Here is a 22,577-nt window from a genome sequence, read left to right on the forward strand (position 1 = left end):
CACCAGGGTCGGCCCTCCACCCCACCCCGGAAGAAGGCAGGGTAGGAATGGCAGAGGGGCTGTGTCTCCATTCCGGCCTGGGACATAGTTTTTAAGCCATGGTAAATGTCTGCCTTTCTGTGCAGCCTGGCTGAGAACTTACTAAATTCCCACTGAAAGAAATTAGAAATAACCAAGTGTGCTGGCACACGCCTATGATCCCTGCACATGGAAAATGAAAGATTGGGAGCCCAAGGCCAACCTGACCTAGGAGAAACTTTATCTTAAAAAAAAAAAAAAGACAAGGGAAGAAGAAATGCAAAATTAACTCAGAGCATAAAAAGGGAGGAAATTAAAAAGATAACAACACATTTCAGTGAAATTGGAGAAAGTGAAGAAAAATCGCTGAAGCCAAAAGCTTGTTCTGTGAAATAAAGACAGTGTAGTTGATGAAATGTTTAACAAAACTCACAAGAGTACAGGCATACGTTGATAGGTGGACATAGTACCAAATGCTTATAATTCTTGGCGTGTGGATCCTGAGACAAGAGGATTGTGAATTCCAGGTAGCATAGGCTACAAAGTGAGGCCCAGTCTCAAAGAACAAAATCAAATGTGCCTCTGTTGGAGGGTGAGGGGGATAAGAAATTGCAAATCCTGCAACTGTCTAGATACATGAGATTTTAAGAACAACTTGACATTTATCAACTCTTGGTGACTTAGAAGACGTAGAACAACTCCTTTAAAACTCAGAAACTGTGGCATTCAACCAAGATAAAATAGATAGCCTGAGTACTGCTGAACCACATTAAAGAAATTGTATTTGTAACTTACATGTTCCTGAAAAAGAAATTCAAAAGCATTGACACTAATGTTAGTCTCCCGAGAGTAGGCAAAGAAGGAATACTTCCCAGATGTTTCTGTAAGACTGTTATTACACTAATACCACAACAAAGATGAAAAAGAAAACTACTAGCCTGTGTATTTTTATAAACATAGACTCAAAAATCCTCTCCTAAATACTAACATATCAGGTCCGTTAATACATTTAAAAAGTGTACTCAGTGCCCAAGGGAGCGCTATCCAGATAGGAAAGGTTGATTCAGTATTGAAAATTAATAAATGAAGTCTACCAAGTCAATAAGCTAAGGAAATACATGGTTTTTGTTCTTATTTTGAGGCTGGGGCCTTGCACAAGCCATGCATGTACTCCACAATCCAGTAGCACACCCAGCCTTCATGATTACGTTGTGAGGAAAGTTTTAAAAGACCAACAAAATCCACTGTCCGTCTATGATAAAAACTCGAATTATGAATAGAAGTGACCCAGTACCTTGGTGAAGCATGCCTACAAAAACTTACAGCTAATAGCTGGGCGGTGGTGACGCACGCCTTTGATCCCAGCACTTAGCAGAGGCAGGCGGATCTACCAAGTGAGATCCAGGACAGGCACCAAAGCTACACAGAGAAACCCTGACTCGAAAGACCAGACTTGCAGCTAATAGCGTGTGTGTGCGCGCGCGCGCGCGTGCTTGCAGGCTAAAGGACTAAATGCTTGCCCTCTGAGATCAAGAGCCAGGCAGTGATGTTCATCCAATTCTGTTTAGAATAGCTCTGAAACTTGTGACCACTGTGATGAGTCAAAGAAAATACTTACAGGAGTTCAGTTTGTCCCTAATCAAACGATATTGTCTATATACAACTCTGAGCTGACAAGTTTGTTACACACAAATCCATTGCAGGGTTGGGAATTCTGGTGTAGTTAAGAATGCAGAAAATAGGCCGGGCGTTGGTGGCGCACGCCTTTAATCCCAGCACTCGGGAGGCAGAGCCAGGCGGATCTCTGTGAGTTCGAGGCCAGCCTGGGCTACCAAGTGAGCTCCAGGAAAGGCGCAAAGCTACACAGAGAAACCCTGTCTCGAAAAACCAAAAAAAAAAAAAAAAAAAAAAAAAGAATGCAGAAAATAAATCAACATGTTAGAAACAAAAACAGTGCCTTCATCTGAGTTTTTTGACACACACCTGCAAAGGAAGGAGGAGCAAGAGTTTTGAAGTCAGCCTGAGCTACATTGCAAGACTGTCTCAGAAACACCAAAACCCTGCCCCCAAAATAAATAAAACTTAAAGAAAATCTCCCCATACATCTATACAACACTAATCAAGACATGGTAGAGATAGGCAAATGGAAATAAAGAATCCAGAAACATGTGTACAAAAAGCTCCACTGGTATTTACAAAGATAGAAGAGATTCCTGGATAGAATGAAGCTGTCATTTCTAAGAAAAAAGGATACTATGGTTAGTATTGGTTGTTGACCTGCCAGGACCTAGAGTCACCTAGGAGACAAGGCTCTGGACATGTCCACGAGGAGTTAGCTAGATTAGGTTAATTGGTGTGAGGAGATCTGCCCTGACTTCCAGACAAACGAATGGAGCTAAGCAGTAGCATCCATCCCTCTGCTTCCTGGCTGTAGGGGTAGTGAGACCATCTGCCTCAAGCTCCTGTCCCAGTGAGTTACCTCCAGGAGGAGAGACTGCACTCCCCCAGTGGTACATGAGAACAGTCAGTGGGCCTTCCCCAGCCAGGTGCTTATTTTGACTTGCATCTTCAGTATTTCTACACACCATATCCAAAACCTGATTTAAAAGCCTATTTATATATTGCCATCTTTAATGATAAAAGTAATTTATTTTGCAACAAAGATTTTGAAGTCCTTAGTTATGTGGCTCATCATTCTGGGAATAAGAAAAGGTGGCAAAGAGAGTGTGACTGACTGATGATGAGTGTGAACAGTTGATCAGTTATTTAAAACTTCCTGTTAACTTTTTCATTGTAATTAAGACCTTTTTGTATTTTCGTGTTTGGAATCATCAATACTGATTGAGTCTTAGTTTATTGGCAGCCTTTCCTTCTTGATATATAAGTATCTTTCATTCATATATATATATATGTAATGGTACATCTGATTAATAGGTTTTCTCCGCCGACACAGTAAGCCAGATCAAGCCGAATTGAAAAAGTATAGCAACAGGTTTATTTGAGCAAAGCAACTTTTGGGGTGGGTTCTCTAGTCCCAGAGAGTGAGGCTGGAGAAGCCACACTCCTGAACTAAAGCAGAGATTATATAGGCTGTAGATACAGGGTGATGTGTCCACCACAGGCTGGGTTTGTGCCCAAGTATGGTCAAAGTCTGAACGCTTTAGGTGGGGACTTGGGCTGCTGGTGGCAACATGGGAGGCAGTTGCAATAGTTGCCCAGAATTCAGAACGGGGCTTTGGTGCCTTTTCTTTGTTAGGAGATTCTGAGAGGGCAAAGTTTGGAGAGAGAGAAACAGCAGTGAGGTTTCCGGATCAAGCAGGAGTGAGTGGAGGTTCCAACTGAACATTGATATTTAGTGGCAGATTTTGATATTTATTTATTTATTTATTTATTTATTTATTTATTTATTTATTTATTTATTTATTTATTTTTGAGACAGGGTTTCTCTGTGTAGCTTTGTGCCTTTCCTGGAGCTCACTTGGTAGCCCAGGCTGGCCTCGAACTCACAGAGATCCGCCTGACTCTGCCTCCCGAGTGCTGGGATTAAAGGCGTGCGCCACCAACGCCCGGCTGATTTTGATGTTTAAAACAAAGTGTGTGTGGGGGGGGGGGGTATGTTTTACTGTGGATGAACTAAGTACCACTGAGCTTTATCCCTAACTGGTTTTTAATTTTATTTTGAGATAGCCTTACTTAGTTGCCCAGGCTGGCCCTGGATTAGCATTCTCTCTGCCTCAACCTCCAGAATAGCTGGATTATAGGCATATGCTACCACACCTCACTTGGTTTTTGTGTTAATATCTTGAGTATTTTACTTGTTCTGGTTTTAATGGACTTCTGGGGGAGAAGTTTTGTGTTTCATTTATTCCTTTTTTTCTTTAGAGGGATTACTAATCATTTGAGGATCTAATGGTGAATCCAGTATTATGTCGTTCGTGTCCTCAGACTTGAAAACCTTATGCTTATCTCTCTTTGTTTTCCTTTGTTTTTCAAGTGTCGATATACAGTATCTGGTTTTATGACAAGAATGACTGTCACCGCATAGCAAAACTCATGGCTGAGTAAGTATAAAAATCTAAAAGTCTATTTTATAGATTAATGAGAGATAAAACATTACTCCAGTCCCAACTTCTCTTCAGTACTAACGTCTCCTAGTTAACTTACAGCCCTCTTCATTTCCTTTTTATTGCCAAAAGTTTGACAAAGGCAGATTTGTTTTCTAAAAATTACTTACGATCCTACTAATCCAGTGTATTTACAAATGTCTGTTCCCTTTTAATCTATGTTGTGTATACATTAAATTGATGTGGGGGATTGTTATCTACAAATGTAAGAACATTTGTTTAATGATTTAATGTCATCAGCATTTTTTCAGGATATTAAATTTTCCTTTGTAGCAGTTATCCATTGTATCCAGTCCTACAGACAGTTCAGTTTAACAGGTGCTGAGCTGTGGTTACAGTTGCCAAGATGCCTGGCAGAGAATGTGAGGTGCATCAGGACACATAGGCCGACCACCATATACAGTAACTAGGCCGATTTCTACTGGAATGAGTGGTACTGTGGTCGGTAGCTCGATACAGATTACATATCCTCTAGATGAACTTAGTTAGAGCACAGGCTGGGGTTAGCAAGTCCTAGTGTACAGTTTGTTTTCCAAAAGATATTTAAAACTCACAGTCTTGAAGTTTGGAAAATGATTTCCATTGAATCAGTGATCTAAAGGATGACTTCTTGTCCTTGTGCTGGCCTGTAGAAGCCACCTCTTGAGTGACCATAGTGCAAGGCTGCCCATCTTAATTCTGGGAGCCCAAGACACTGTGGTGCGAGACAGGGCCTGGGACCACAGCATAGAGCAGGGTGTGCAGTGGGCGGTGGCGTCTGGCGCAGGTCGGCTGCTGCTTTAGGGTTTGCTGGAGCTGCAGTGAGCTCTTATTCCTACCAAATCCAAGATCTGCTGCCCCCTCAAGGTGTGGATCTGTGTATTTGGAGGAAAATATTCTTGATTTAGTTAACAGGAAGTTTGAATTAGTCATCTTGAAAGTATAATAGTTAACCCAGTAACCTCAATTCTAGGTGTGTTTACATGTCTTTAGAAGGTCCCCGCACAAAGGTCAGGTTATAACCCAGGACTGCTGGAGTGTCCTAAGTGAACGTGTATCCACTCACTGCTCTGTCAGCTGCTCTGGCTGTGAGCTGCAGGACAGCCCTGTTGTGTTGGCTGCCTGTAAACGGACGGTCTCACTAGAGGAGTGCTGCCTTTCTTAGCACACTTCCTTTGAAAACATTAAAACATCTGTGGGTTACACTACTTTTCGACAATGGCGTCCATTCAGTTTATAGAGAGAAAGGTTTCTTCTGCTCATGTGGAATATGGTGTGGTATAGCTAGAGGAAGTCAGGAGCATGGGCTAACATGGGAAAGGACCTTGCTGTATTGTAGTGATGGAGTGCATCATCACATGAGAACACAAACATGCTAGCGCTGAGCTCCTGGGGCCCTGCCTCATGACCTCAGCCAGGGCATTTATTTGATCACAAAAGTGGCAGATGTATTTAAACTTTGGACTATATTGATACAGTGATATTTTCTCCTGCCAAATTAGAGTCTTTAGTCCCAAACGAGAGAATCTGTCTGTTTGAGCCTAACAACTACTGAAGGAAAATCATCTTGAAGTTTCTTCTGAGGGCCTCGGCAGCACTCCACATACTAAAAACCTCAGTGGTAACTGGAGCTGAAGACTGAAGGCCATCTGAAAAGACTGTACTGAGCCCGGAAATAGATATGGAAATAGAAATGGGAATTGAAGGAAGTTACTGAAAGTGATTACAGATGTCTGTAATCCCAGGGCTGAGGTGCAAGGATTGTGAGTTCAAGATCAGCCTGGGTGACATAGCACATTTCAGCTATGTAAGAAGGGAGGGAGACCTTATGTCCCCAAAAGGGTGCCCAGTTGATAGTGACTTTTTGAGTGCTTGGCCTATTTATATCTGAAGAGAATGCCTCACAAACATTGCCACTAACTCTGGGATAAATGCCTCTGGTCACCAAAGATTAAAGAAAAAAGAGAAGGGGGGACAACGGTCTTTCACTGTTGTCTGTCTGCCTGCATATATCTGTTCTCTAGGTCAGTCAGTGTCACCCCACTGGCTAATGCTCAAACTTCCATATCTTGTGCTTTTTGGGGGTTTTGTTTTGTTTTGGAGACAGAGTTTCTCTATAGCTTTGGAGCCTGCCCTGGAACTCTGTTCTGTAGACCAGGCTAGCCTCGAACTCACAGAGGTCCTTCTGTCTTTGCTTCCTGAGTGCTGAGATTAAAGATGTGTGTCATCACCACCCAGCTATCTTGTGCATTTAAACCAGTTACTTTGGGCAGGCGATGAAGTTCCTTGGTAAATGTTCTAGGCAGGCACTGGGTTTAGTCTCCAGCACCACAATAAATAAAGCTTGTCTGTCAGTCCACATTCTGTTAGATACATTTCTTATAACCTCTTTGATAGATAGCCACAATATAATAAAAATTCTTCAACTTAAAGCTGAGAGGCCATGTGGGAAATTTGAGTGACTGCCTCAACCTTTATCTATTTAGATCTAAAATTCGGATGCTCTCTTTGGTCAATGACAAAATTCTAAACTTAACCTTAAAACGTAGAATGTTGAGGCTGGGCATGGTGGCACATGCCTTTAATCCCTGCACTCAGGAGACAGAGGCAGGCCGATTTGTTCCAGGACAGCCAGGGCTCTTACACAGAGAAACGCTCTTGAAAAACTGAAAAAGGAAAAAAAAAAAAAAAAAAAACTTGGAATGTTTGCTCAGAATGGCTGAGCAAACTTTGTAGAGCTTGTGAAAGTAGGTTTTACACTTGATCTATCTTAGGTTTTTGGACGTTGAGAAGGGAGAGGGGCAAGGGTGCCTTACTTTTCAGTTGTTGTAAAGGGACATCATGATGAAGGCAACGTATAGAAGAAAAGTGTGTCCTGGGGCTTCCAGTTTCTGAGGCTGGCTCCCTGACCACCGTGTCAGGGGCATGACAGGCATGACGCTGGAGCAATGGCACCTTTGGTTGGTTGGGTTGGGGGTGGGTGGGTGGTTTTGGATTGGTTGTTTGTTTGTTTTACTGTTTTGAGACAGGGTTTCTCTGTGTAGTTTGGGTGCCTTTCCTGGATCTCACTCACTCTGTAGACCAGGCTGGCCTCGAACTCACAGAGATCTTCCTGGCTCTGCCTCCTAAGTACTGGGATTAAAGGCGTGCACCACCACCAACCGGCTATTTTGCTTTGTTTTGACTCAAGATCTCTGTGCTTGCTAGTTTTATGTCAACTTGATAACAAGCTAGGGTCATCAGAGAGGAAGGAGCCTCAGTTGAGGAAATGTCTGAGTAAAATCAGACTGTACGCAAGCCTGTAGGGCATTTTCTTAATTAGTGATTGATCTCTGGGCTGGTGGTCCTGGGCTGGTTTGTCCCTTCTTGGGGGGCGGGGTATTTTTGGGGTTTTGTTTTTTTGTTGTTGTTGTTGTTGTTTGGTTTTGTTTTTCAAAACGGGGTTTCTCTATATAGTCCTGGCTGTCCTGGAACTTGCTCCATAGAACAGGCTGGCCTTGAACTCACCGAGATCCACCTGCCTCTGCCTCCCAAGTACTGGGATTAAAGGCAAGCAGCATCCCCTCCATGGCCTCTTCATCAGCTCCTACCTTCAGTTTCCTGCCCTGCTTGAGTTCCTGTCCTGACTTCTTCCAGTAACACACAGTGATATGGAAGTGTAAGCCAAATCAACCCTCTCCTTCTCAGTTTCCTTTAGTCATGGTGTTTTATCACAGCAATAGGAACCCTAAGACAGTCTCTCTACATAGCCCTGGCTGTCTGGAACTCACTCTGTAGACCAGGCTGGCCTCAAACTCACAGAGATCCACCTGCCTCGGCCTCCCAGATGAGTGCTGGGATCAAACGTGCACCACTCTGCTCACCTGAAAGCTTACATTTTACCATAAGCACAAGACGGAGCACAAGCTGGGAATGGGCTTTTGAAACCTCCGAGTCCACACCCAGTGACACACCTCCAAGGAGGCTAAACCTCTTAATACTTCTGCCTTAGTTAGGGTTGGTTTCTATTGCCGTGAAGACACACCATGAACATGGTAACTCTTTTTTACTTTTAAGATTGATGTATATGGGTGCTCTATCTGCATGTAAATCTTTATGCCAGAAGAGGACATCAGATTCCTTTATAGATGGTTGTGAGTTACATGTGGTTGCTGGGAATTAAACTCAGGACCTCTGGAAGAACAGCCAGTGCTCTTAGCCACTGAGCCATCTCTCCAGCCAAACATGGCAACTCTTATAAAAGAAGGAAAACATTTCATTGGGGCTGGCTTATAGTCCATTATTGTCATGGTGGGAAGCATAGTGGCATGCAGGCAGATGCGGTGCTGGTGAGGTAGCTGAGAGTTCTGCATCTCTATCAGCAGGCAGCAGGAAGAGAGAGTGACACTGGACCTGGCTTGGGCTTCTGAAACCCCAAAGCCCACCTCCAGTGACACACTTCCTCCAGCAAGGCCACACCTCCTAATAGTGCCCCTCCCTGTAGGCCATTTTCATTCAAACCACCCCACCTTCCCAAAGTTTCACCAACTGGAGACCGTTCAGATACATGAGCCCCTGGGAGTCATTCTCATCAAGCCGCCACTGAGAGCACTGTCCGTTAAGTTTGACCTAGAAGAGACCTTCAGGCCAGCCCTCTTCGTGTGAGTTTCTTCATTACCACCCCAACAGCAGCTTTTGGTTTCAGCAGTAGTTGGCTTCCTGAGATGGTCTGTTCTGTGGGTAAACAGTGGGGATTATTAGAGAATACTGGTTTTGAACCAGAATCACAGATCCAGTCCAAGTCAGGGAAGGGTTGACCACCAGCTTGGCCAAGCTAGGTGGCAAGTGAGGAAGTAGGTAGAAAAGCCTATGTGCTGGAGTCCTTTCTTGTGTGGGCTCAGGCTGGTGTGGCCTTTAGCTGAGTATTAAATACACTACTGGTGTTGATGGGATTCTCGATTCACTGCCCAGTCTTCTTTTCGTCTGCCATGAAGCCTGTGTTTCTGCAGTTCGTGTGGTGGCAGTAATGACCTCCTCATAGGCTAAGACTCCAGAAGGAAAAACGGCATCGCTCTAAAGCAGCAGAGGTCCAGGGGATATGGCTCCGCGGTGGAACACTTGCCTAGAATGTAAGACAGGCAGAACTTTAGAGTCAAATAGAGTTGGAGGACGTCTACAAGGTCACCTTTCCTACAGAACCACAGAACATCGTAGCACGCTAAAACCCAGAGCCGGCCTAAGGATTTAACACTTGGTATCTAGGCACGGGGACCTGAGGTGTGATCCCCAGCGCTGGTGGTGGAGACAGGCAAATCCAGGAGCTCACTGACCAGTTAGCCTAGAGGAAACAGAAGCTTCCCAGTTTAGGGAGGGCCTCTAAGAGAGCCTCTGCATGAGCATGCATAGGATGCACAGTGACACACACCTACAATCCAGCTGGTGAGTCAGAAGCAAACACAGACATTTAATTCATGAATCAGAACGGGAGCCAGAGAGATGGCCCAGTAATGGGGAGCACTGGCTGCTCTTCCAGAAGACCCAAGTTTGAGTCCCAGCACCCATATGGCAGTTCACAAGTTCCAAATGATCCAACAACCTCTTCTGGCCTCGGTGGGCACCAGGCACACATGTAATGCATAGACATGCATGCAGGCAAAACACCCTTACACATACAATAATTTTATATATAAATTCAGAGTGGCAACTGGGTGTGATGGTATATACCTATAATAACAACACTCAGGATGCTTAAGCAGAAGTCTTTGGAGGCTAGCCTCAGCTACATGGGAAGCCTATCTCAAAAAAAAAAGCTCATAATGATTCTGATATCTTGGTGTGCGCGTGCACACATATGTTTGTGTGTGTGGAGGCCAGAGGACAAGTGTCATTCCTTGGGTGTTATTCTTAATTTTATTTCATTTTTGTATTTACTTATTGTGAGATAGGTCTCGCTGGCCTGGAACCCACCACATAGGCTAGGCTGGCTGGCCAGTGAGTCCTAGAGAAACCACTTGTCTCTGATTCCCTAATGCAGGATTACAAGCATGAACCATCACGTTCTTTTGTGTGTTTGTGTCTGTGAGTGTGCATGTATGTGTGTGCACATGCAGATGGAAGCCAGAGGTTAATGTCAGGTGTCTCTGTCACCCTCACCTTTCTGAGACAGGTTCTCTCACTGAACCTGGAGCTCACTGACTCACGTAGATTGGCTGGCCAGTGAATCCCGGGGTCTGGTTCCTCTTGTCTCCACTTCCCTACAATTAGATTCCAAATGCACTCTGCTGCTCCTGGCTTTTTATATGGGTGCTGGAGAGCCAAATCCTAATGTTTTCACAGCAAGCACTTTATCGTTTTAGGCTGCTTCCCCCCCCCCCCTTTTTTTTTTTTTTTAAATTCTGGAACTCTAACTCAGATCCTTGTGCTTACAAAGCATGTATTTATGTATTTGCACAGCAACTGAACTATCTCTCCGGAGATGTTGGCTCTATCTTTTTAAAAAGTGGTATTGTCTAACCTAGTGTCAATGAACAATTAGTTTTGGGCAGGCTGTCCTAACTGACACTAAGTGACCGAGCCTTAGGACTGCTCATGTTCCTTCTCTTACACATGTCCTTTCAAAATGAGCCTTTTGCTACTGAACTGTTAGACTCCCTGTCATCATTGTCTGTGAGTTCTCAGTTAACAAAACTGCCAAGTGAGACTTGCACCCATAAAATCTCATGGCAGGAAGGCCTATTCATTGCAATATGTGACTAAAATCTGAATGTATTGATTAATTAGTTGCATTATTAAAATCTATACATTTTACATAAACGTAACATTTTACTGAAATTACTCAATTGCTTCAAACCTTTTTTTTTCCTATGGTGAAGGATACAAGGAGGAACCAAGGATGTTATTGAAAATATAAGCCTGTAAAAAGCTGAAGACTCCAACCCTGTGTGGCATTCTTAGCTTGAGACTTTTGCCTTGTGGAATTTAAAGTGAAGAATTAAATAATGCCAATAAAAATACAGTACATACCCGTAACTACCCTAAAATTGGTTACTAGTTTAGTGCAGCTCCTTTTGTCTGGTTATAGAGAATTCAACCCCGTTTTCGAGACTAGTCCACAGTATACTGTTCAATTTTCCATGTCTTAGTAATGTCCATTTACCACTTAGTTCTACTGGTTTTGAGTTACTTGTAGGAGAAAAGGAGATGCTTGAATGGGTTTCTTAATGTACCACCTCCAGAAAGGGATTCCATTTGTCTTTCTCAAGGTAAGGGACTGTTGACTGTTATGACTGAGATGGTGACATGGTGAAGTCATATGTTTTCTGGAATTAGGTCACCAAGGCCTGTTATCTGTTGCAAGGGCAGTGTCATGTGACACTCTTCCTTTATCCTTGGAAAGTCAACAAGAGAGCACTGGAGTCCAGTTGTGTGACGTGGCCTTTCTGAACCCTGTTTCTCACCCTCCAGTGTGGTCAAAGAGGAGACACGGCGATCCCAGCAGGCTGCTCAAGAGAAACAGAGTCCCAGCCAGGCCAATGGCTGCAACGACCAGAGGCCCATTGACATCCTGGAGATGCTTAGCAGAGCCAAGGATGAGTATGAGAGGGTAAGGCTCTCTGGGTTCTGCCAGGGCATACCAAAGGAGAGGAAGAGGCCTACTGGAGTCTTAGAGAGGGGCCAAGTTACTCCAGCACCCACAGAGGTCATTAGTTTAGAAAAGAACAAAGTCTACGATTTCAAGCCTGCCAGACTGAGGAAGATCTGCTTCCCCCAGAGTACGTGGTTAGGGAGGAAAGCTTAACAGTCATTTTCTGTTCTGTAGTCCTTGTAGAATTACTGTGGGAGAAAATGGTCATGGAGAGCAGAAGCTGGTGCTCAGCTGGCGTCTCAGGGAAAGTGTCATGGTGTCTCTTCACCCCTGCAATCCTGTTCAGTGCTAGATGGCCTTAAGGTCTTACATGGGCTCTGAAAACAGTTGGTAATTTGTGCCCCAGAACAGTAAATGGCACATTTGTGTTCGTTCCATAATTGAGCCCATCATTACCCAAATGTGACACTTTTCTGAAATTCAGTGTTTTCTATCTCTTGTTTGTTTGGAGGTGTGGCTTTTTGCTTTTTGGAGTTGTGGTTTAGGGAGTATTTTGTATCTTGATTGTTTTTGTTTTGATGTAATCCTGACAGTGGAGCTTCTTAGTAAACCAAGCTGACCTTGAACTCACAGGGATCCACCTACCTTGGCTTTGGAGTGCTAGGATTAAAGGCGTGTGCTATCACACCTGGCTTTCATTCAGTTTTACATTGTATTCTTTTGGTTTTGGTTCTTTCAAGATAGGGTTTCTTTGTGTAGCCCAGGCTATCCTGGAACTTACTTTGTAAACCAGGCTGGCCTCTAACTCAGAGATCTGCCTGCCTCTGCCTCCCATGTGCTGGGATTAAAGGCGTGTGCCATCACCAGCCAGCTATATCATGATTATTAAAAAAATCAAATAAAAATAAAATTTGAAGTTTGGGAGGGTTTTTTGTTATTGTTTGGTTTGGTCTAAAGGCTAACTTATTTTCCATAGATCCCTTCTCATAATAATACCTTGTGCTCTTCTCGTTACCCCTGCTGTGTTCATGTGAGTACTGATCATCACCATCCTGAGTGGTGACTGGATCAAAATACCCATTAGACAGAAACTGATACTGTTGAGCAGGACAGGTGCTGAAGAAGTGGTCTTGGCTGACTTCTCTGGCTGAGAAGCAGAAACCACAAAAGGAAAGAAGGCTGCTGTTCTCTTTGGACACTTTTCCTAGTGTTGAGCGTGCTACCTACCACTGCGCTCAACCCCTAGACTCCAGAAACTCTAGTGTCAAGTGGGCAGTCTGAAAATCTGATACGGTTTCTGTTTTCAGTTACTGCAAAAGCAGATCGTACAGCGAGCATCTTCTGTTGTAAAAAACATGCTGGAATACATAAGATGTTATCCAGGGTTAGATTCATCAAATGAACTGTTTGAAGATTTGTGACATCTTTAACGTTTTACTTACAGGGATTTGTTGTTTATTTGTTTGTAAAAACCAAATAAGCAGAGCTTCCCTAGGACAGTTCTGCTTTCTTCCTCGTTTGCCTGTTTTTCCGTGTGGAGCTGACGTTAGAAGTGACTCTGGACCTGGATCTTAGTGTTTGGAGGGACTCCCCAGCAGCATGTAGGCAGGTGGTCCCTGTGTTTCTTTTTGATAGACTTGAGAGATTGGCAGCCAAGGGCGGGGAAGGATAAGCAAGGCCTCAGGTTTAATGAGATTTAATTCCAATTCTGAATCTTCTCTGTTCAGTCAGCTTATATAAGATAATCATCTCTTATCTCTTTTGTATTCTCCCCCCCCCCACACCTCATACAAACACTGTACACTACCACACTGGCGCAAACCCAGCATTATGCATAGTATTTATAAAGGTTGAAACTTAAAACTCTGTAAGCATTTCCTCTCTACAATCCTTGTAGTTTATTTATTTATTTATTTTTTACCAACTTTTGTATTTCATGTAATGAAATATAGCTAAAACCACAGACCTTTACAGCTACCCAATTGGCATTGCTTCTAGCTACAGGACATAATCCTGGATTTTGATTTCCCCCCCCCCAAAGTTTTGGGGGGCAGGAATTTTTAAGAACAGTATTTTTAATTGTTCTTCAAAATGTAGGAATACCATTATTTTTCTTAGGCAAGCAATGCATAATATTCTAGGAAATTGTATGCTCAATAATTAATAAATGAAAGGAAGGGAATACAGTGATTCTGCCAGCTAGAAATAACCATTGATAATACTTCATTATGTGTCCTTCCGAAATTCTGTCCAAGTGCACGTGGTTTATTTATGTTCGATTAGTTTGTTTATTTTTCAAGACAGGGTTTCTCTGTGTAGTCATGGCCGTCCTAGAATTCACTCTATAGACCATGCTGGCCTCAACTCACTGCTGGGATTATAGGCATGTGCCACCACTCCCAACTGGAACTTTACATAAATAATACCCTAGATTTCTCTTAATTTCTTTTTTGGTTTTTCAAGACAGGGTTTCTCTGTGTAGCCTGCTCTGTAGACCAGGCTGGCCTAGAACTCATAGAGATCCACCTGCCTCTGACTCCCAAGTGCTGGGATTAAAGGCATGGGCACCACTGTCTGGCTTAATTCTTTTCTTTAAGACTTCAGCAATACAGTCCTGGAACTAAGTCACCATATATCACATTAATCTTCTCCTGAGATTAATTACTTGAAATAGAATTAGTAGATGAAAAGGCTTCTCCTTAGTCTGGGCTCCAGCTCATTGTTGTAGCAAAGGAACCCTTGAACCTCTGCTTCCAGTTTTCCAAGTGCTATAATTATAGGCATGTGCTGCCACACCACTCTATAATACTGGGGATTGAACCTCCTCAAAGATTTTACCAAATTCTGTAAAATTATCCTCCCAACAAATTTGTGTGTGATTGGACATATCGCCTCAATTTTGTGGCTGGTTGCCATCATTAACAGAAAATAAACCTTCAACAAAGGCCCTATACAAGTACCAAAACACCCTAAAGTGCTTCAGAACAGTTAGTGAGGTGCCCATAACCTCAGCACCATCTCACAAGTTCTGTTTAAGGATTGCAAAGTCCAATAACTCAAGAGCCACATGGGCCACAGTGGAACTGAGGCCCATTCATTGCCTGCTCCCCAAGTAAAGGGGTCATTAGAGTACAGCCCCAGCCAGTGATTACCAGGTGACCTACTGGGTCCAGACCATCTAGCCTCACTCTGAAAAATGATGACAGATCTGGATTTTTAGCAACGCTCCCAATTTTTAATATTTATGAGCATTATACCTTCTGCTTTTAAGTGCTTCAACAATATTATGTTCCTCTGATATTCAGTGCCAATCATTCCCTATAGTGGGGTTGATAGTGATTGATGATGAATGAGCCTTTTCAAAAAGCAGCATGTTAGGAGATTAAAATATTTCATAGCCTTTGACAGATTGTTTTCACCCTAGTTCAGTTGGCACTGGTTGGACGTGCTCTGGAGCTAAGCATAGGAGCATATGCCTATGATCCCAACTCGTGGAAGGTGGAAACGGGAGGGTCAGTGTTCAAGACCAGCTTTAGTTACATAATGAGTTGAAAGCTAGTCTCAAGGAACCCTGTCTTTAAAAAAAAAAAGAAAAAAATCTGAACTAATAGGAGAATTATCATTTGAGTAGGAGAAATGGCAGCATTCTATCCATTTAATATTTGAGGCCCTAGTCCTCTGTTGAGCATGTTTCTTCTTTTGTTGTTGTTTGTTTTTGTTGTTATCCTTACATAGACAGTACTTAACAAAAGCTGAAACAAATGCCCCCTCCCCCCACCCCCTCCTCCCCCTCCCCCCGAGACAGGGTTTCTCTGTGTAGCTTTTGGAGCCTGTCCTGGATCTCACTCTGTAGACCAGGCTGGCCTCGAACTCACAGACATCCGCCTGCCTCTGCCTCCCGAGTGCTGGGATTAAAGGCCTGTGTCACCACAGCCCGGCAACAAATCTTTAAAATGTGACTTAGGTTTCCAAAACATCGTAATTGCATGTTCCTCAGGGATCATCTTTAAGGATTCTTGTGTGTATTATGTTGCGTTGTGTTTATTTTGCAGTTTTGCTATTTGAGCCCGGGACCTTGGCCGTGCTTGGTAGGCACCCACCAGTGAGCCACATATCCAACCAAAGATTCTTTTTAGTAACAAAAATATTTTCACTTTTGTTTTGTTTTGTTTTTTCAAGACCGGGTTTCTGTGTAACAGCCTTGGCTGTCCTGGAGTTCACTTTGTAGGCCAGGCTGAACTCAAACTCACAGAAATCTGCCTACCTCTGACTCCTTGTGCTGGGATCAAAGTCATGTGCCACCATGCCTGGCACAGTATCACTTTTAGCAAGTTTGAATTGAAGTGGTATTGAAATGATTGGGTGTCCATATGCATACACGTCCACACAAAATGAATCTTTACTCAAAATTCAGCTCAGACTGGCCCGTAAATCTAAAGGGAGAGAAACACCAGACAGTTCTCCTGAGGACTGGAGCGATGGTTCAGTCAGCAGAGTTCATTCTGCAAGTATAAGGACCTAAGACTCCCCATACGTGCCCATGTGTTGAGTTCAGGACAGTGCTGGGAGGCAGAGACTAGTGGATCTCTGGGGCTTGATGGCTATCCAGCATAACAGCATCTGTGAGCTCCAGATTGAGTGAGACAGCCTTCCTCGATAAAGTAGAGTGATTGAGGACAGCTGACATCAACCCCCGCCTCCTCATGCACACAGAAAACATCTATGTGCACCCCCCCCCCCAAAAAAAAAAAAAAACTGAGTCAAGCGTGGTTGTCACACCTATGACCTCAGGACTTAGGAGGCTAAGGCAAGAAGATCAATTTAAAGTCAATCTGAAATACATAGCAAGACAGTCTCAAAAAAAAACTTTAGAAGAAAGTGGTATTTACCACTCTGCCCTGATTGGCTTTGCTCGGTGTCTCCTCCTCCAGTAAAATGAAACTGTGCTCTACACAAAGTGAGTCAAGCTGTGTTCATTATTGAAGACTGAAAAGGGGGGCTGGGGGTGGCTCGGGCTGTAACGGAGTTTGTGTGCAAACATGAGGACCAGGGTTTGGGTCCCATCACCCCATAAAAAGCATGGCTGTGTCAGCCTGCACCCCCAGCTAGAGGGGATCCGGGGTAACAGGAAGATTAAGGATTTGGGATGAATTAAAAATTAAGGGTTTGCTACCAACCTGTTTAGCCAAAACAGTGAGCCCAGGTTCATTGTGAGACCCTGTCTCAAGACAATGACCTGAGGTCCTCCTCTGGCTTCTTCCACATGGGTGCTCACCCATGCATACACACGTGATTACTGCACATAGACTGATAGTTTAAGAATGAAAATGTGCTGGAGAGGAGGCTCAGTGGGTAAGAGCACCTTCTGCTCTTAGAAGACACTGGTTCAGTTCCCAGCACCCACTGCTCACAACATCTGTAACTCCAGATCCAGGAGATCCAGTGCCCCGTTCTTACCTCCCTGGGTACCAGGCAGATGCATGATGCACATGTGTGGAGGCAAAACAGTCATACACACAAATGAAAACTCTTTAAAAATGAAAATAATCCAAATGGTATATGCTAAGCATTTTAAAAGGAATGAGCCGTTGGTTCTATAAATGAGCTCGCATGAATCTTAACGGTTTTATGTTTTATGCCGTGTCAGAAGCCAGTACTGTGCTTATATTCCATTCCACTTTATGTAGCAGTTTTCAAGTCAGAGCCATGGCAGAGAACAAACCACTGATTTCTTGGAGTGCTCATGGGCATGACTTGAGCGGGCATCCCAGGAGAGCACCTCTGCAGTGGTGGGAATGTGTACTCTGCGTCCTGCCTGTAGAGGTGGGCATCCCAGGAGAGCACCTCTGCAGTGGTGGGATGTGTACTCTGCCTCCTGCCTGTAGAGGTGGGCATCCAGGGAGGGCCATGTGTCCCAGCAGTTAAAGGTGTCCAGTGTCACTTGAGTCTTGGGAAAATCTGGTAGAATGATGACATCTTTTCCTGAAAATGAGTGATAAAACCATAGTAGTTGGGCCTACCATGTGTAGAAATAGATTCTCCGCTTTATAGAAATTTTGTAATAGAGGTTATGAGAATTGATAGAAGCATGAGATTTTTTGTTTATTTTTTTAATTAAGGAATTTTTGATAACTTCAAATGTGAACCAGATTTTAGACAGCAATCCTTTTTCACATGATAGACTTTTTCTTTTAATTTTTTCCCAAGAATCAGATGGGCGGCTCAAATATCTCCAGCCCTGGGTTACAGCCAAGCACTCAGCTCTCCAATCTGGGAAGCACCGAGACACTAGAAGAGACACCCTCTGGGTTACAAGATAAGGTTCGTACAGTTAAAGGCCTGGCCTTGTCAAAGTAACAAAGCAGTGACATTTTATAAGGATTTGAACCACTGTGCAAGCCTGGTTGACCACTTGTCTGTCAGGTCGTGTGTGTGTGTGTGTGTGTGTGTGTGTGTGTGTGTGTGTGTGTGTGTGTGTGTGTGGTGTGTGTGTGCGTGTGTGTGTGTGTGACGTAATGACATACACCCAGCTCTAGACTATGCTGTCAGGTCGTGTGTGTGTGAGTGTGTGTGTGTGTGTGTGTGACGTAATGACATACACCCAGCTCTAGACTATGCAGCGGCCTCCTGCTCTTGGTACTGCCTTCTTCGTCTGTGCTCAACTGGACAGGGAGGATGACCCTAATAAACCTGCCCTCAATGCCTCTGCTTTTACAGCTCTCCAGCAGCGTCCTGTCTCACTCATAGTCCCGGCCCACAGGACTCCACCTGCATCTGGCCCCTCCCTCTGCCTCGGCCAACAACCCCTACCGTCCGCCTTGCTCACCTAGCCCCTGCCTCCTTAGGACTCGGACCTGGTGTTCCCCTTGGCTTGCAGGACTTCTCTCCATGAGTGTGTACATTTTCTTCTGGTCTGCATTTAGTCAGGCCCTTCTGTCAAGTGCTGGGATTAAAGGGGTGCACCATCACACCCACCCAGGACCAGCCATTTTCTCTCCCTCTTCAGTGCTGTGTCTTTTTGGTTTTTTGAGTCAAGGTTTCTCTGTAACCCTGGCTGCCCTAGAAGTCACTTTGTATCACTGTTGTGTCTTTAACACCTAGAAATATAAATATTAATTGAACTGATTTGTTCTCTCTATAATTGATGATCTGATAAAACATTATATTAAGTCATTAAATTTTTTTCTGTTTCTTTGTATTAAATATATTTATATTAAATGATAAGTTGGATAGAAAGAGCCAGATGTGGTGGTGCACACCTGTAATCCCAGCACTTCAGAAGCTAAAGCAGGAGGATCATGAGTTTGAGGCCAATCTGCTATATTACATAACTTTCCCCAGCCACCTTGGATAAGGAAAGCCAATCTTATCTCAGTAATAATACTGAATAAAAATATGAGCATAATACAGAAAGATTGCATGTACTCATCTCCTATTTCCCATTGATAACATCTTGTGAAGTGTGGTGTACCGTCACATCCAGGATGTCGACACAAGCCACACAACATCTTGCTCATAGCGTCTCATTTGTGTGTGTAAGTGCGCACTCGGTCTAGAGTTCTATCCTGTGGGTAGCGTTTCTGTATTCACCACCAGTCACGATAGCTACTGTTTCAGCATCAGGGAACACTGGAGTCCTGGGTGTCGCCCTCTTCTAGCCACACTGACTTCCCTGTCAGGCCCTCTTTCACCACCGTCTTTTTTATTTTCTTATATTTTGTTTTTTGAGACAGTCTTTATATAGTGCTGGCTGTCCTGGAACTTGCTATGTAGACCAGGCTAGCCTCAAACTGAGAGACCTGCCTACCTCTGCCTCCTGAGTTCTTAGATTGAAAGTGTGCACTACCACGCCCAGCCACCACCACCCCATCTTTAATCCCTGCTGACCACTGATCTGTTTTTCCAAATCAAGAATGTGAATGTTATACAACTAGAGTTATAGTATGTAATCTGAGAGTCTTTCTCATTAAGCATAATTCCCAGAGACCTGTTGAAGTTGCTGTGTGTGTCGAATTTGTTTGCTTCCCACTCCCTTTGAGAGGGTTTAATCCATGTATGCTAGACCATGCTCTTCCTCAGCTCAGCATCCCAGCCCAAGTGTGTTCCTTCTTTCTGCTCTGTAGAAGTTAATGAGAGTAGTTCATAGTGAGTATCCCGTACCTGAAGTACTTGAGACCAGAAGCATTTAAGGTTCTTAGGGTTTCTTCAGATCTTCAAACATTTGCATATAGATAGTGAGATATCTCAGAAAGGGACTGAAATCTAAACCAGAATTTTCCTTGCTTTTCATATAGATGTGGCTTGATGGTAAAGTTACAAAATATTTTTCAGTGTGCTTTTAACTGTGACTTATCATATGAAGTACATCTTTCATCTCTGGCCTCACATTGGGATTTAAAATATTTGGGTTTGGGGAGCATTTTAGATTGTGGGGTTTTAGATTAGGAATGCTCAACCTTTATAACCTAGTTTAACCATTTTGAATCATTTTCCTATTAAAGGATGTTTAGGTTATATGCAGTTTTTTGGCTATTAAGAGTTATCTGAGTATTTCTAAGTTTGCATTATATATGTTAACAAGATTGTTATGTTACAATCATATATGTATACCAATGAATCATTTGTTTTTTTCATTTGTTTTGAGAAAGGGTCTCATATAGACTAGGCTAGCCTCAAACTTCCTATATAACCTAGGATCAACTTTCAACTTCTGATCATCCTGTCTTCATCTCCCAAGGCCTAGGATTACATGCCCATCTCCACAAATTTGTTTGCTTTAGGGGAGAGTGTGGGAAGTGTGCACATATGTGTTCAGGTACTCTTACACATGTGTGCATGTGGAGGACACAACAACCTCAAATGTGATTCTTTGTGCCCCATCTACCTTTTATTTTTGTTGTTTGGTTTCTCAAGACAGGGTTTCTCTGCATAGCCCTGGCTGTCCTAGAACTCGCTTTGTAAACCAGGCTGGCCTCGAACTCACAGAGATACTCTGTGTACTCCTCCTGAGTAGTAGGGATGAAAGGGGTGCACCACCACTGCCCAGCTTGTTTTAAACCAGAGTTTTTCATTAGCCCCTAGCTTGCCATGGCTAGCTAGGCTAGCCAATAAGTCCCTGTTACCCACCTGTCTCCACTTGCCTAGCACTGGGATTACAAATATGCAAAGCTGAACAGGAAAATCCCAACTTTGAAGGCTGTTTAGACTACATAGCAAGACTTTGTCTCAAAAACTTGAAATAAAGTAAAATTGCACCTTTGTCCAGCTAAAATCAAGGAATTCTAAAGTATTGAGATTTGGATATTGTCAAAAGCTGTGTGATTGTCTAAAACAAATACAAATCCTTAATCTGCCCCTGCACTGCCATCTAGTATTTCACAGAAACACTGTATCTGTTTCGTAACACTGCCATCTAGTGGTTACACAGAGCTCTTGTATCTATTTAGTAACACTGCCATCTAGTGGTCCACAGAAATACTGTATGTTTCGTAACACTGCCATCTAGTGCTGAGTAGCAGGTGATGCAGCCAAACCTTACTATTGAACCCCATTTCACGAGGGCCGCTGAGGTAACTGAGGTCGTCTGTACAAGTGCTGCCGTGCGAGCATGAGGACCAGAGTTCGGATTCCCAGCACCCACATAAAAAGTGGGGCTCGGTGGCACTCTTTTGTTTGTTTTTGTTTTGTTTTGTTTCGAGACAGGGTTTCCCCGTGAAATTTTAGTGCCTGTCCTGAAACTCACTCTGTAGACCAGGCTGGCCTTGAACTCACAGAGATCTGCCAGGCTCTGCTTCCCAAGTGCTGGGATTAAAGGCGTGCGCCACCTCTGCCCGGTGGCACTCATCTTTTAATCCAGCATTGAGGAGGCAGACACACACACACACAGACCTCTAACGCTCCTTGGGCAGCCGCTCTAGCTGAATAGGTGAGTTCTGGTTCATAGAGGATGACATCTGACATTGACCTCTGTCCTCCACATACATGCACATTACCTACATGTGCACATGTGTACACCTGCATGAACTTGTATGTGTACCACAAGTACAACTCACCAAAAAAATGAATTTCACTTTCATAATTATTAAATTCTCTTGGTAATATTTCCCTGGTGTGGTTTCTTTTGTTTTTTTCATGCGATTTAATTATTTCTATTCTTTAACATAGAAGTATGATTTCTTACCTGAAATTTCTGCAGACTAGCCCTAATATTTCATTTTTCAAAATAAGAATCTCTAAACATTAGTATATATGTAACAGTATGGTTTTATGCTCCACATTAACTTATATTAATGAATATCAATATTGCTTTCCAGTACTTTTTTTAAAGATTTATTTATTTTATGAGCATTGGTGTTTTGCTTGCATGTTTGTCTGTGTGAGGGTGTTGGATCCCCCTGGAACTGGAGTTACAGACAGTTGTGAGCTGCCAGGTGGGTGCTGAGAATTGAACCCGGGTCCTCTAGAGGAGCAGCCAGTGCTCTTAACCACTGAGCCATTTCTCCAGCCCTCCAGTACTTTCCAAAACAAAAAAAAAACTTCGGTTTTGTTTGTTTACATTAACTTGGACAGAATTGCATTAGCTCCTAGGGGATAGGCTCATCTAACCAAGAACTCCATGGGTAGCTCAGGGTGCCTTTGAACTTCTGATCCTCTACCACTGTCCCTGAGTTCTAGTATTCCTGTTGTGCTCTGCTCCCAGCTGGGTGGGTGAGTAAAATTGTTAGGCTTTTGTTTCGGTTTGGTTTGGGTGTTGGTTGGTTGGTTGGTTGTCCAGTTTGGAACACACTGTGTAGCCTAGGCGTACCTTAAATTCAGACTAACCCTCCTGCTTCCACTCCCCATCCTGGGGTTAGAGGCATGAACTACCACGTCCAAGTGCTTTTTGTCACACA

General features: G+C 43.5%; 1 protein-coding gene across 3 annotated transcripts in view; it reads left to right on the forward strand.

The window, feature by feature from the left end:
* Dcp1a (decapping mRNA 1A) overlaps nucleotides 1-22,577 on the forward strand; it is a 56,037-nt gene that overhangs the window by 23,645 nt on the left and 9,815 nt on the right. For 2 of the 3 annotated variants that reach the window (XM_006981490.4, XM_076544153.1), the window contains 3 exons: nucleotides 4,013-4,079; nucleotides 11,565-11,703; nucleotides 17,893-18,006. In XM_006981490.4, the coding sequence (XP_006981552.2) occupies nucleotides 4,013-4,079; nucleotides 11,565-11,703; nucleotides 17,893-18,006 (320 nt within the window). The remainder of the gene's footprint in view (nucleotides 1-4,012; nucleotides 4,080-11,564; nucleotides 11,704-17,892; nucleotides 18,007-22,577) is intronic. The other variant, XM_016000085.3, reaches the window with a different exon arrangement.

Source organism: Peromyscus maniculatus, chromosome 9, assembly GCF_049852395.1.
Source record: "Peromyscus maniculatus bairdii isolate BWxNUB_F1_BW_parent chromosome 9, HU_Pman_BW_mat_3.1, whole genome shotgun sequence".
Taxonomy (NCBI): domain Eukaryota; kingdom Metazoa; phylum Chordata; class Mammalia; order Rodentia; family Cricetidae; genus Peromyscus; species Peromyscus maniculatus.